The sequence below is a fragment of the Convolutriloba macropyga genome, unplaced genomic scaffold (genome assembly GCF_964194025.1).
Source record: "Convolutriloba macropyga unplaced genomic scaffold, txConMacr16.3 SCAFFOLD_3824, whole genome shotgun sequence".
NCBI lineage: Eukaryota > Metazoa > Xenacoelomorpha > Acoela > Convolutidae > Convolutriloba > Convolutriloba macropyga.
Window position 1 is genome coordinate 6,089 of NW_027451861.1, and position 11,832 is coordinate 17,920.

General features: G+C 33.6%; 1 protein-coding gene across 1 annotated transcript; it reads left to right on the forward strand.

The window, feature by feature from the left end:
* The first annotated feature begins 4,636 nt into the window (after positions 1 to 4,636).
* LOC142357008 (leucine-rich melanocyte differentiation-associated protein-like) lies at positions 4,637 to 11,628 on the forward strand. The gene is made up of 3 exons (XM_075408732.1): positions 4,637 to 4,898; positions 7,670 to 7,837; positions 11,272 to 11,628. Exons 1-3 carry the CDS (start codon positions 4,699 to 4,701, stop codon positions 11,462 to 11,464), a joined length of 561 nt encoding a protein of 186 aa, XP_075264847.1. The 5' UTR covers positions 4,637 to 4,698; the 3' UTR covers positions 11,465 to 11,628.
* The last annotated feature ends 204 nt before the right edge of the window (positions 11,629 to 11,832 follow it).

An 11,832-nucleotide genomic window follows, 5' to 3' on the forward strand; every position in this document is an offset into this window, starting at 1 on the left:
TTTAATGTACTAATACTAGAAGACAAAATGGTGAGTTCTGTACTTGAAAACGAAATTTTTATGTCGAATTTCTGTTTCCGATAAAGTACTTCTAAAATATAAGCAGCTAATAGCACGGAAACTTCTATAGTTCACAATGAGCAAATATATTATACAAGACAACGCTCTTAGATCATTCTAAGGATATTCATTCGATTTCAATGTCGAAGCTGGCTGAATATGCTGGCAGCAGAAATTATTGACCCAGAGTTTGATAGCCTTTTTCATATCAGGGTGTACTTTGAGGGGTTTTTAAAGGTTCCTTGCTCTTCTCTTCAACCTGTATTAATGATTTCAGACTCAGACAAGAACTGCCAAGTTATTGTCAGCTACTGGAAATTATATATGTTAAATTACATAGCTTGCTTCTACCTCAAATCGTGATTGTTTTTCAGCACATGTTTGATCTGATAAAAATGATATTTGTCAGCAAAAAGAGTTTTGTTCTATAAAAAAAACTGAAATTTTTTATGCGTGAAATTCTATTTTTGAAGTTCGAAGTAGACAAGGCGGCTCGGTAATGTGCGATCGCACATAAAGTTCCGACCACGCTCATCCACAATTTTGGCATAATTGTCTGCCAAATGAAGAACAGATGAAAAAACCAAAAATTCAAGTATTTTTTCAAAAAAAACAGGTGTATGAACGACAAGATAGCCTCCAAAGTAAATAACTCAGTGGAGTAAAAAATGATGCATTAGATTGACGAGATATGCCGATATTAAGAAAGCGAGCGAAGACGAACGGCAAAATCAAACAACAACAACAAACGTTAATCACATCAAAAAATTTATGTCCGTTTTAAAAAACAAAACTTAATAACAAAGTCAAAATAGCGTCATATAAAACTGAAAAAAAAAACAAAAAGCTTGTGATTAACCAGAAAAAAATGGTTATTCACCGGTTCATAATAAAGCTTGGTAACAATTAGACAAAAAAAGAACAGAAACTTTAAAGTTAGAAAATTCGCTGATATTTTAAAAAGAAAAAACAATTAATTTCAAAGTAATGAAAACCATTAGAAATCAACTAAAATATCCCATAGGTTTACAATTACCAATGCTTCCATAGAAATGAATTAAATGGTATTCAATTTTTTATGCAGTTACAAAAAGAACAAAAAATAGACATTAAACTAAAAGTCAATTAAAACTTGCCAGAAAATGCTTTGGAAGCCGTAAAGCCGTAAAGCCGTACTTTGGCCCCCAAAATATGATCGATTGCACTTCGATAATGTATTATGTGGCCGCTCATTAAAGAAAATAAGCCTAAGTCAATTAGACAAAAAAAATGCAAAATTATTTAATACTTGTTTTTTTTCGAAAAAAATTTATTTCCAAAGACATAAAAGCCATTAAATACAAAATAAAAAGTTTGAATAGATGGGTCCATTCTTCCAAAAGAAGCCCTTGAGACCTTCAATTATCCAGAATATGTCTTACGTCTACAAAAAGAACGTCAAAAATGACAAAAATCAAAATTCATTTACTTTTTTTTGTGAAAAACCCGTGTGGAAGCCAGTAAAGTCATAACGAATTCTCCTAAAACCTTAGATTTTGTGACATTATTCCCTTTTGACACCTTCCCTTGAAATGTTTTATGTGACCTCTCATTAAAGAAACTAGGTAATAATTAGACCAAAAAAAGCAAGATTGTGTAATACTTGTTTTTATCAAAATTTTATTTCCAAAGACATGAAAGCCATTAATTACAAAATGAAAAAAATGAATAGGTTCGTTTATTCTTCCAAAGGAAGCCTTTGAGACCTGCAATTATACAGAACAAGTTTTACGTCTGCAGAAAGAACGTAAAATATGACAAAAATCAGAAATTAATTTACACTTTTTGTGAAAAACCGGTGTTGAAGTCAGTAAAGTCATATCGAAATCTTTAAAAACATTGGATTTTGTGACACCAATCCCTTTTGACACCTTCCTGTGACAAAAGTAAAGTCATCTTCACCCTTTAATTAACGAGATCAGGTGACAAACAGACAATAAAAGGATCAAAATTGCGAAGTTGAAATGTTTTTTTTTTTCATTTTGGAAAACAATTGTTTTTGAAGTCATGAAAAACATTATCTATCTTCTGATATCAGAAAATCGGCTCATCTACTCTTCCAGGAGAAGCCAATCAAACCGGGTCATTGTACAGGAAATTAAATACGACTAAAAAGACAAAGTAAAAACGACAGTTAGAGACAAAATTAAAAAATTCAATTAAATTCTTCGAGAAAGTACTGTCGAAGCGGTAAAGAACAACAATCTTTATGTTTAAAGATTTAAATATCATCAATTGTGCGTTTTTTTGAACCCAAAAAATGTGATATATGAACTGACAATAACGAATTTGACAAAACTAGAAAACAAGAAAAATGGGCAAATACCTAAAAATTAAAAAAATAATTGTGAAATCTGTTAGTAACACAGCCAGAACACCATAAATTAAGGCGTAAAACCCCAATAAAGACTAAACTTGAATTCAGCAGAAAGAAGGAGCATTCTTTGATTGCTGACTCTAAGCTACAAGTTGACCAACTTAAGATAAAAGTGGAGGCAAATTTCAAAAAGCCATTTTTTTTAAAAATCAAATATTTTGAAAGTCAAAACGACCACAAGCTTTCAAGCAATCAACTAGATAAACCAATTAGGAAGCCAATAGGACCTATCACTGGTGAGCTTTGATTTGAAATGTTCTGTTACTTAATTAAAGTGAAAAAGATCGAATTTTTTTTTATAAAAAATCGACTGACGACAATCCGAATTATTTTTGGATTGTAGCGGTCCAAGATTGGTACAGAACTAGTCTCTAGTCCTGCTAATGCTTATTGTCCACTAAGGGTGTTTAATTTTTGGAATATCATTGATATAGATATTTTGTTAGTTAAAAATCAAAAATAAATGTTGCGTTTTTGATAATCAACGAATAAAGTTAGCAAAAAGCAAAAAAGCAACTTTTATTTACAGAGCACTCTCAATGGAAGTTGAAGTCGAATTAGCCCCTTTTTAGTCTACAAAGATTGTGTTAGTTGTTTTTGGGTGTGCACTTCCTGCAAAGTTAATCAGAGTGGACTAAAGAATCCTATTTCGTGCTGTTTTTGATGAAAAAGTCTGAATTTTGTGAAATATTTTGCCGGAATTTGTGACAAGAAAATCAATGAAAGTAGCCGACAATATATTTTGTCTTTAAACGTAAAATCAACAACATTTTTTTGAAAAATTTTATTAAATTTTATCAAAATTGGCGAAATTTTGTTCAAAAATTCCGAAAAAAGGTGAATGAAATCAACGGAATTCACTCTATTTCCTCCAAAGTTTAAACCTCGATATCTCCCTGTCAAAAACGAAAATCAAAAAAAATCTTTTTAATTCTAAATTCTACGCTGGACAAGCTTTCTAATGATACCAGTCTCAACTCTCTACAATGAATATATCGATCGGCCCAAATTGACTGAACAAAAAAAACCCATTTGAGTATATAGTTCCTCTCCCCCCCCCCTCTCAAGAGGGGTCGGAACAATTATTGCTGCATTCAAAAAATCTAGGTGTGTTTTTTTCTTTACTGATCTTTACAATACAAAGCACAAATGAAAATTATGAAAGATTGCGAATTTTCAAACTTTAAATTATCTTACTCTGAATCAGCTGGTTATAAGTCGCCTTACTTTTCTGTCTTTTTTCTCTTTAAGAAAAACGGATTATTTGTTCTGCTCAATCTAAAAATATTTTAGTAGAAAAATCTTATTTTTTAAATAAAAACGCATAAAAAGGCCACAGAGACCTTTCGCAGACTAATAACAACTGTATCATGACAATCATGTTTTCTTCAAAAGCTCTCGGCGTGACAACGTTGGAAATATCCAGCATTGAGTCTAAAAGTTATAATAGAACCCTCTTTTACATCGAAATTCACTTTTGATTTGTGGAGTTTTATATCTTCAAGAAGTTATTTTAATGTAAAACGAGTTAAAAGCAATAGATTGAGTTGAAAAATCGAATTATAATGAGTCAAATTCACTCAAGACTGCTTCATGACCAAAGAAATCGTTAAATATTTGTGTTTTAATCTATTTAAAAGAGACATATCACCCGCCATAAATTCCGTATTGTTGGGTAATTTGAATCGGAATATATTTTTGGTTCATCGTTATCAAAACACTTCATTGCCATGCATCTATTTTTCATTAAACGGTAAGACCATTTGGACGAATCAGATTCAGTAATGTTTTTTCAGTATGTCTTCTATCTTTTCTCTAGGTCGAAGCATAATAAGTACGCTAATGAGTTATTATTCAGAACCAAAGTTATAAAAGAGTTCAGACTAACAGTTTGACGATAAAACATTTTACAAAACTGCTTTTTAATTTTCTGAGAAAGATAAGGAAGTATTAGAATGAGCATCAAGTTTCTGTCAAATTTAGTAAAATGTTATTGGTAAATAACTTGATAGAATTTCATATTTGAACTATTACCATGTTTAATTTGCATTAGGATCACAAGCCTCATAACAACCGAATCATTCAAATTAACTGCAACAACTTTCCAGGCGTTTGTTGTCATATTGTTGACGTAAAACAAATACCAATATTCTCTGATCTTCAATGAGATGCTTTAATATATATTTAACAAATAGTTCTATATAGACACCACTGTTTGCGACATGCCAATTCTTTTCAGACGTTCCAACAAAGATTCTTCAAAATCTAGAAGACGTAAAATGTCCGCTCCAGCAAAAGACATTCTTATAATTGGCAAGAACTTAACTACTTTTCCCTTCAACTCAACTTACAGTCGCTTGGCAAAACAATGTGTTCTGTTAGATTTAACACAGAACAAAATAAAGCATCTCGACTTTCTAAGGTAAATTTTAGTACTACTACCGGAAGTTATCCGCATTGTTTTGTTTGTGAGATTGTCTTTTTGAAATTTTTCACGTTTTTTGGAGAATTTGATTATACTTATTTTTTACATATTCCACTTTGATCGCAAAAAACCGTTCCACTTTAATCGCTTTAAAAGTTTTTCAATTTTGATAAGTGAAAGTTTTTTACACTTTATTCCTCGTAAGAAGTAAACGTTGTCATCAATCTTTGGTCTTCTCCTAGACTGAAATTCTTTGTTTATGAACAAAGAAAAATCTGTTTTTCATTTTTTGAGCTAACTCATGGCAACCATGAATTTATAGTGCATCAGTATAATGCAAATAAAGCATTTTAAAGGAGAAATTTTACTTGAAAAAGTTATTTACGTTATTTGAAAAAGTTATTTGAAAATAACTTGAAAAAGTTATTTAGTCGTTATTTAATATTAGAATTGTACGTGAGTGTGGACAGCAGTGCCAGTAAGTGAAACTATGTTTAGATTTGCTTCCAAGTTGGAACTTTTGGCCACCATTGCGCACGATGCGTGTTTTTGAGCGAACGTGGAGGGCAGTGTCAAGATCTTGCCATTGCCATATCCACGCCATCAATTTTGTCCACAGTTAAATTGTCTAAATATAACCTTAGTTTACAACGTATCAATTATACCGAAGAGAAAGAAAGACTAAATAGTGAACAGCTGGAAAGAGTACTATACTAATTTAATTGCGGATTAAGAAGACAACAGTCTGGAAACTACCACTATCGCGTCTCATAGGAAGAACTAAGTCTATAAATTGGGTCTCAAGTTATTACAAAATGTATTTCAGCATTGAAACTTTTAGATGACTGAATAATTTTCGGAGAGTTAAATAATGGAAACCGTGGATAAGGATTATATTTATCTGTAAATACGAGTTGAATATTTTTGCACTTTTGGTCACATTTGTCGACTTTTATTTTTTCAACTGTTCACCGTGAATATCACCGACCTAAATTGAACATATTAGAGGTCCTGTTGTAAAAAAAACTCACAAACCTCAAAACTACACAAGTGTACTGTAAGCAACCTAACAATGCAAAAGCAAACAAATCTTAAGAATACGACAAAAAAAATTTTAGAGCATTAAAAATTAAACAAAGGATAATTGTTAGAACAATTTCAACAGCATTATGCCATAAAGTGCAATGGCATCATTACATAAATATATCTAAGAGAACGAAGGACTAAAGAACAGAACAAATATTTTTTTGTAGGAAAACTGAAACTACTCAGTCTATTCTTTTTTCGACAAATTTCTTTAAGCTACCTTATTGGTACTTGTTATAAGATCAAAAATTTTTGCCAAGTGTTATTTTATAAATGTTTATTCTTAGCAAAGTGGATATGAAAATTTTACGGAATACAAAATTACTGAATAAAAATTGTTTCGATCAAGAAGTTTGTGTCATAACTAGATTGGATAGCACACACACAGTATGACAGATAACGTAACTTCTTCTTCATGAGAAATCATTTTATGTTGAATGAACTGAAAATAAACATTTTGCCTTCTTACAATAAAAGTAACTTAACAACCTTCAGTAAACATCTTAAAGAACCTTTAGTACTAAAAGGAAAATTTTTGCTACCTTTCCATCCTGTATTTTGGCGCGCTGAATTTCTTAGTTTTCTGTGAACAACGCAAAAAAAACATTTCCAAAGAGAAGAAAATAAAAAAGGAAAGTGTTAGGATAGTCTAAGCAGGTGCAACTGCTGTGAAAATGGACCATTACTAGATTCGAACCAGCATCTCTTACTTGCAAGCCTAGTGCGCTACCCATTTACGGCAACTTGTCTTAAACTCCTGAACATGGCATCTCTTATAACCCGTCCTCACGTTCTTTCTTGTTCCTTGAGGCTTCATTTTTCTAGCGAAATATACGTTGAACAAGTAGAGCTTCTTTTCAAGCTATGTCAAGCTTATATTATGCACAATTTACATTAGGTTGTTCTCTCTCAAACTTCTAACAGAAAGCGAAGTGGCCCTAGAATAGCTTTTGATATCACACAGCCGCACATTTTTTCTTTTTAAGCAATGAATTAGAATAGATCGTAGGATTAACTTGCTCTGATAGAAGGAACCACAATTGGTCGATATATTGCTGGCGGTATTGTTATAGTTGCCAGCTGGCCTCATTTTTTCTGTTCGACTCAAATTATTGTTTGCAATGAATATCGACTCCCGAACAATCGCACTTGATTAACTTGATTAATTTTTTTAATGTAAATAAGCTGTTTCAGTACTGGTTTTACAAGATAATATGGAGACACTCAGGTTCAGTACTGAAATACTCTGGGTGGTAAGCCCGGTTAAAGATCGCATTTGATTAAATTTTTCACAGAGCCATCAACAGAGCCGAAATAGTAAGAAATCTAGGCTCTCTCACACTTTATATCAAAATCCTGTAATGGCGCAACTCTGGAATCTTTATGTATATGCCTTGGAGTAGTAATTTGGTAACAAAATTTCATTACAATCCGTCTTTTTCCTATTTACTATTTCTGATACTTGTAGATCAGTCATTTATATCCATTTGAAAACACATTTGCTGTATCTCGGCCTAAGAGAAGGAAACAAATGGCCATGGTCTCAAGAGTGGTTATTGAATAAGGCGAGGGTAAAGAAAGATCAAGAATTTTAGCACAAAGCTAAATTATGAGTCACTCAAATGAGTTTAACGAATCACCTGAAACCAAATTTGTTAAATAAATTCTTTCTATATTTCCAGTGAGTTCCCGTATCTTCGGACGCTGATAATTGATGAGAACTGTCTGCAGTCTGTGTTCAAATGTCATCAGCTGGACTCATTAGAGAACCTGTCTGTCAACAAAAACGACATCTCCAACCTCCCTGTGTTCCTCAACAACCTCAAGTGCTTCTTTCCCAACCTGAAATGGTATTAAAATTACTATATAGAGTTTTGATTTGTTTCGTGTCTTCAGCGAACGCAGTCGAATCTCAAAAGATGTAGCGCCGATGCACAGTGCAAAGCTTGCTGACAGGGTTTGAGCATTTGTGAAAGGCACTTTAATGGCAATATTGTAAACCTGCCTTTATAGAGACGAATTTTCGATATAAGCAAACTTACATCTGTTCTCCCAACACTATAAAGGTAGGCCATTTTGGATTTAGCGCCTATTACGAGCTGACAGAAGGACGCTGTGCTTACAAGCAGTTAATCCCATTTAGGTCTTTTTCATCGGAAAGAGCTTGGAAATAAATTTGTCAGCGCGAAAGGGGTGCAAAACCAAAATAGGGTTGCATCGACTTTTTCTAGATGGGAATATCTTCTAACAGTTACCAAATACCTTCAATTTTTAGTTGAGCAGGCTAATAATTATATTTTGATGAGGTCATTAACGTCTCTTCCAAGGTTGGGGTCCTCTTTCAAAATGACCTATGAAAATACCACCCGGAACGAATTTCGAGTCCTGATCAGTTGTTCTCCAGTGAAATACACGTCTTGAATTGACAAATAAGTACTGACCACCTCTTATCTCAAGTCTAAAGACTTGTGAAGACATGTCAAGACTTGCTCAAGAATTTTCAAGTCTAAGTCAAGTCTTGCCCAGGACTTGGCAAGTTTTGAATCTAGTCTTGGCCAAGACTTGACAAGTCTTGATTATTCTGCAGTTAGGCAAAATAAAGTTTTAACAAGAAATTTTTTATATCTAATGCATTTCAAAATTAGCAAAAATTGGTTAAAGTTTTATACGAAAATTTGGCTTATCTGACCAAGCTATTTCTGAATTGAGCATATACCAACTTCAAATGTATCATATGTTTACCCCAAAAACAAATCAATTTCAACGGGTAGAAAATGTGGCCACATGAATGGTATCTTTGCGCGATATTGGATATTGGATTTTTTTCATTCCCTATCAGGGGAAATTTGTGGAAGTGCTTGTGTTGTTTTGTGCTTCTTTTTTCACTTTGAAGAGTTTTTTAGGCAGGCGTTCGTAAACAAACAAAAACAAATAAAAACTGTGCTCAATGCTAGACTCAAGACTTGCCAAGTCTTGGCCAAGACTTGATTCAAGACTTAACACTTGATTTAAGAAGTGCGATTCTAAAAATTACATGCTTAGAGCTCCGATACAGTACTGATTCAAATTATGCATTTTCACTGAATCAGTAATCATGAAGACTTGAAGTTCAGTCCGGGCATCCAAATCATTTTTGATTATATAGGCAGATCAAATACCCAGGCAGTCCGAAGTCACCTTCAATCCAGAGTTTAACTTGTTCAAACTTTCTTCGAGTTCATGTGCTCGTTCAAAAATCCTTATGAAAAGGCCCCTCTGGACCAAAATGCTTTGCGATATAGACGTGGTCTCGTTCGGATCAAGTTCAAAGAATAGACAACTCTTTAAAATAAGCCCATGATGAAGACTTTAAAAGAATATTCGCTTTTGATTAGGCTCTAGATGTATTGTGTAAGGTGTTGTCCTTTATTTTCACGAATAGTAGTAGTAATAGTTAAATTAGTAGTGAAAATATTGGTCAAACGTGTAAATGAGGTGAAATTAATGTGAAATGTCAAGTCTTGGATCAATAGTTTCAGGACTCGTTTTGACTTGGCATGTTTTAAAGACAGTCATAAGTCTTGACGAGTCTTGAGTCAAGTCTTTTCAAGACTGGACAAGACTTGCAAAAGCCTGGGCCAAAACATGACAAGTCTTGAGCAAGTCTTGACCAAGACTTGACAAGTCTTTAGCAAGTCCTGACCCTAGGCTTGCTTTCAATTGTTGGTTTGCTTTCGTTTGTTAACGAAAGAAGGAGGCCGTCACTTACAGTGGCCTTCCTCAAAAACTCTACAAAGTGAGAAAAGAAGCACAAGCCAACACGAGCACTTCCACAAGGTTCAAAAGTTGTAAGAAAACAAAAAAATCCTGATATCGCACGAAGATACCAGTCATGGCCACTTTTTTCTGCTCATTGAACAAAAATGGTTTTGGATGAAGGTGTGAAAATTGAAGTTGGTATATGATCATCTCAGAAATAGCTAAGTCAGATTATCAAATATTTCATAAAAATTGTTTGCCTTTGTTTAATTCTTCGACGTTGCCTAACTGCGCTGTATTCAAGGTTCGAGAAGTCTGGGTCAAGACTTCACTCACGATTTGTCAGTTCTTGGTCCAGGCTCAACTCAGGTCTTTCCAATTCTCGTCCAAGATTTGACATAACACTTGGCAAGTCTTAGCGAAGAATTGACTTAAACTTGAAAAGTCTCGACATGTCTTAAGTCTTAAGATTTGAGACAAGACGTGATCAGTACTGGTTTGTCAATTCAAGATGTGTACCTCACTGGAGAAGTACTGAGCAAGACTTAAAGTTCGTTCAGGGAACTCATCAATATTTTTTAATATACAATAAAAATTTGATTCATTCAGTAGAATTGCAGACTTCAGTGTTTTTTCGTTAATAATACTTAGAAAACTATTTTGAACTCACTTGCTCTCTGCTCTCTTCAAATGCATTTAATTGACCCACTACCCAACTAAAATTAATAATTGACTTAAACGAGGGGGGTAATAAGTAATTAGAACGAGGACAAACAAAAACCTCAAACTGGGATACTACTGAAAAAAATAATTTTGAGAAGGACTCGTCGCAAAAAATGTCACAGACTTCTAACAGAAAATTTTTTTCAAAAAGCTTTTTTTCATTGCCATTTTGTTAGCAACGGTGCGACTAGTTGAATATAAGTATCTCAGGAGATTCCAATCTGATGGGCTGTCAATAACACTGAATTGTCGTTCATAAGTTGTTCCAATATTTGCAAGTTTAAGCTTAACTACGAACTTAATTGCTTGTTTTGGAATCAAATTTTTGGGGAACAATCTCTGTAAACTCTGTCATCCAATCAGAGCAGACAACATGTTAGTTAGCTTTATTATCGACTCAATTGGTAATCACGGAGACCAGCATTCTTTTGAAATATCAGAATCAAGAATTTAACAGCAACTGTTTAAAATATAAAGTTAAGCTATGATTTTTATCGTGAAGGAACTCATGCGGAAATCGTTCTTTCTTTCTCCTTTTATAGCTCTTTTCTTGCTGCTAAACTTTCTTGCTGCTCTTTTATATATAGTAAGGAATTGTGGTAGAAAAACCTGAGCAGAATGGGCTTTGATCACTTGTTGGCCACAATGGCTTTTGAAATCAGAAACGGGTTTGTATCGCACCTCAGTTGGATCGAGATAGAAAATGAACTAATAAGGCGCAAAAAAGTTCAAATCCTGAAGTACTTTTTTAATTTGGTCTCTGCTTTAAATAACTTTGATCGTTTTTTTCTCGATTATTGACAGCTGTACCCGGTTTTTTTAGGCTATCAATGATGAACAACGAAGCGGCTCCCAGCTATTTCAACGGGGGGTCCAAGTTCGAACACAGCGACTACAGAATGTATGTTTCATACAAATTGCCGCAGCTGATGTTCCTCGACTGTGAGACCATAACTGAAGTTGAGAGACAGCAGGGAATTGCCAGATACGGCAGGAGGAAAACAGACATATATTGATCGAATAATTTAACAACTCTAACCAAATTCTGAACCATTCAAGGCAACCTAAGTAAAAAAAATGTTTAGCTACGCAACCTTTTCCGCTGACAGCTTTCATCTATTTCAGTAATTACCGAACGAAAGCACATATGCGTTTGCTATTTGCAAAAGAAAAATGTAATGGTGGGTATTTATTGGACTTGTTATTATTATCCGTACGAGTCTCATTTTCCTCGAGAACTCTAAAGTGAAATCTGAAGTTACAAATCACAGAATGGGTTAAAGTTTGTTTGCTATTGAGCTATATTATTTTGCTATAGAATTTAACTTTTATTTTTTTGCGCCGATTGAGTTTGACGTCAACTTTTGAGGGACGGAATAAGGTT

What these genes read in the sequence shown, in the direction of transcription:
- LOC142357008 (XM_075408732.1), top strand. Translation starts at nt 4,699, where the DNA reads ATGCCAATTCTTTTCAGACGTTCCAACAAAGATTCTTCAAAATCTAGA. An exon ending in AAGCATCTCGACTTTCTAAG is followed by an intron (nt 4,899 to 7,669) that starts GTAAATTTTAGT and finishes CTATATTTCCAG; the next exon opens with TGAGTTCCCGTATCTTCGGA. An exon ending in TTCTTTCCCAACCTGAAATG is followed by an intron (nt 7,838 to 11,271) that starts GTATTAAAATTA and finishes CGGTTTTTTTAG; the next exon opens with GCTATCAATGATGAACAACG.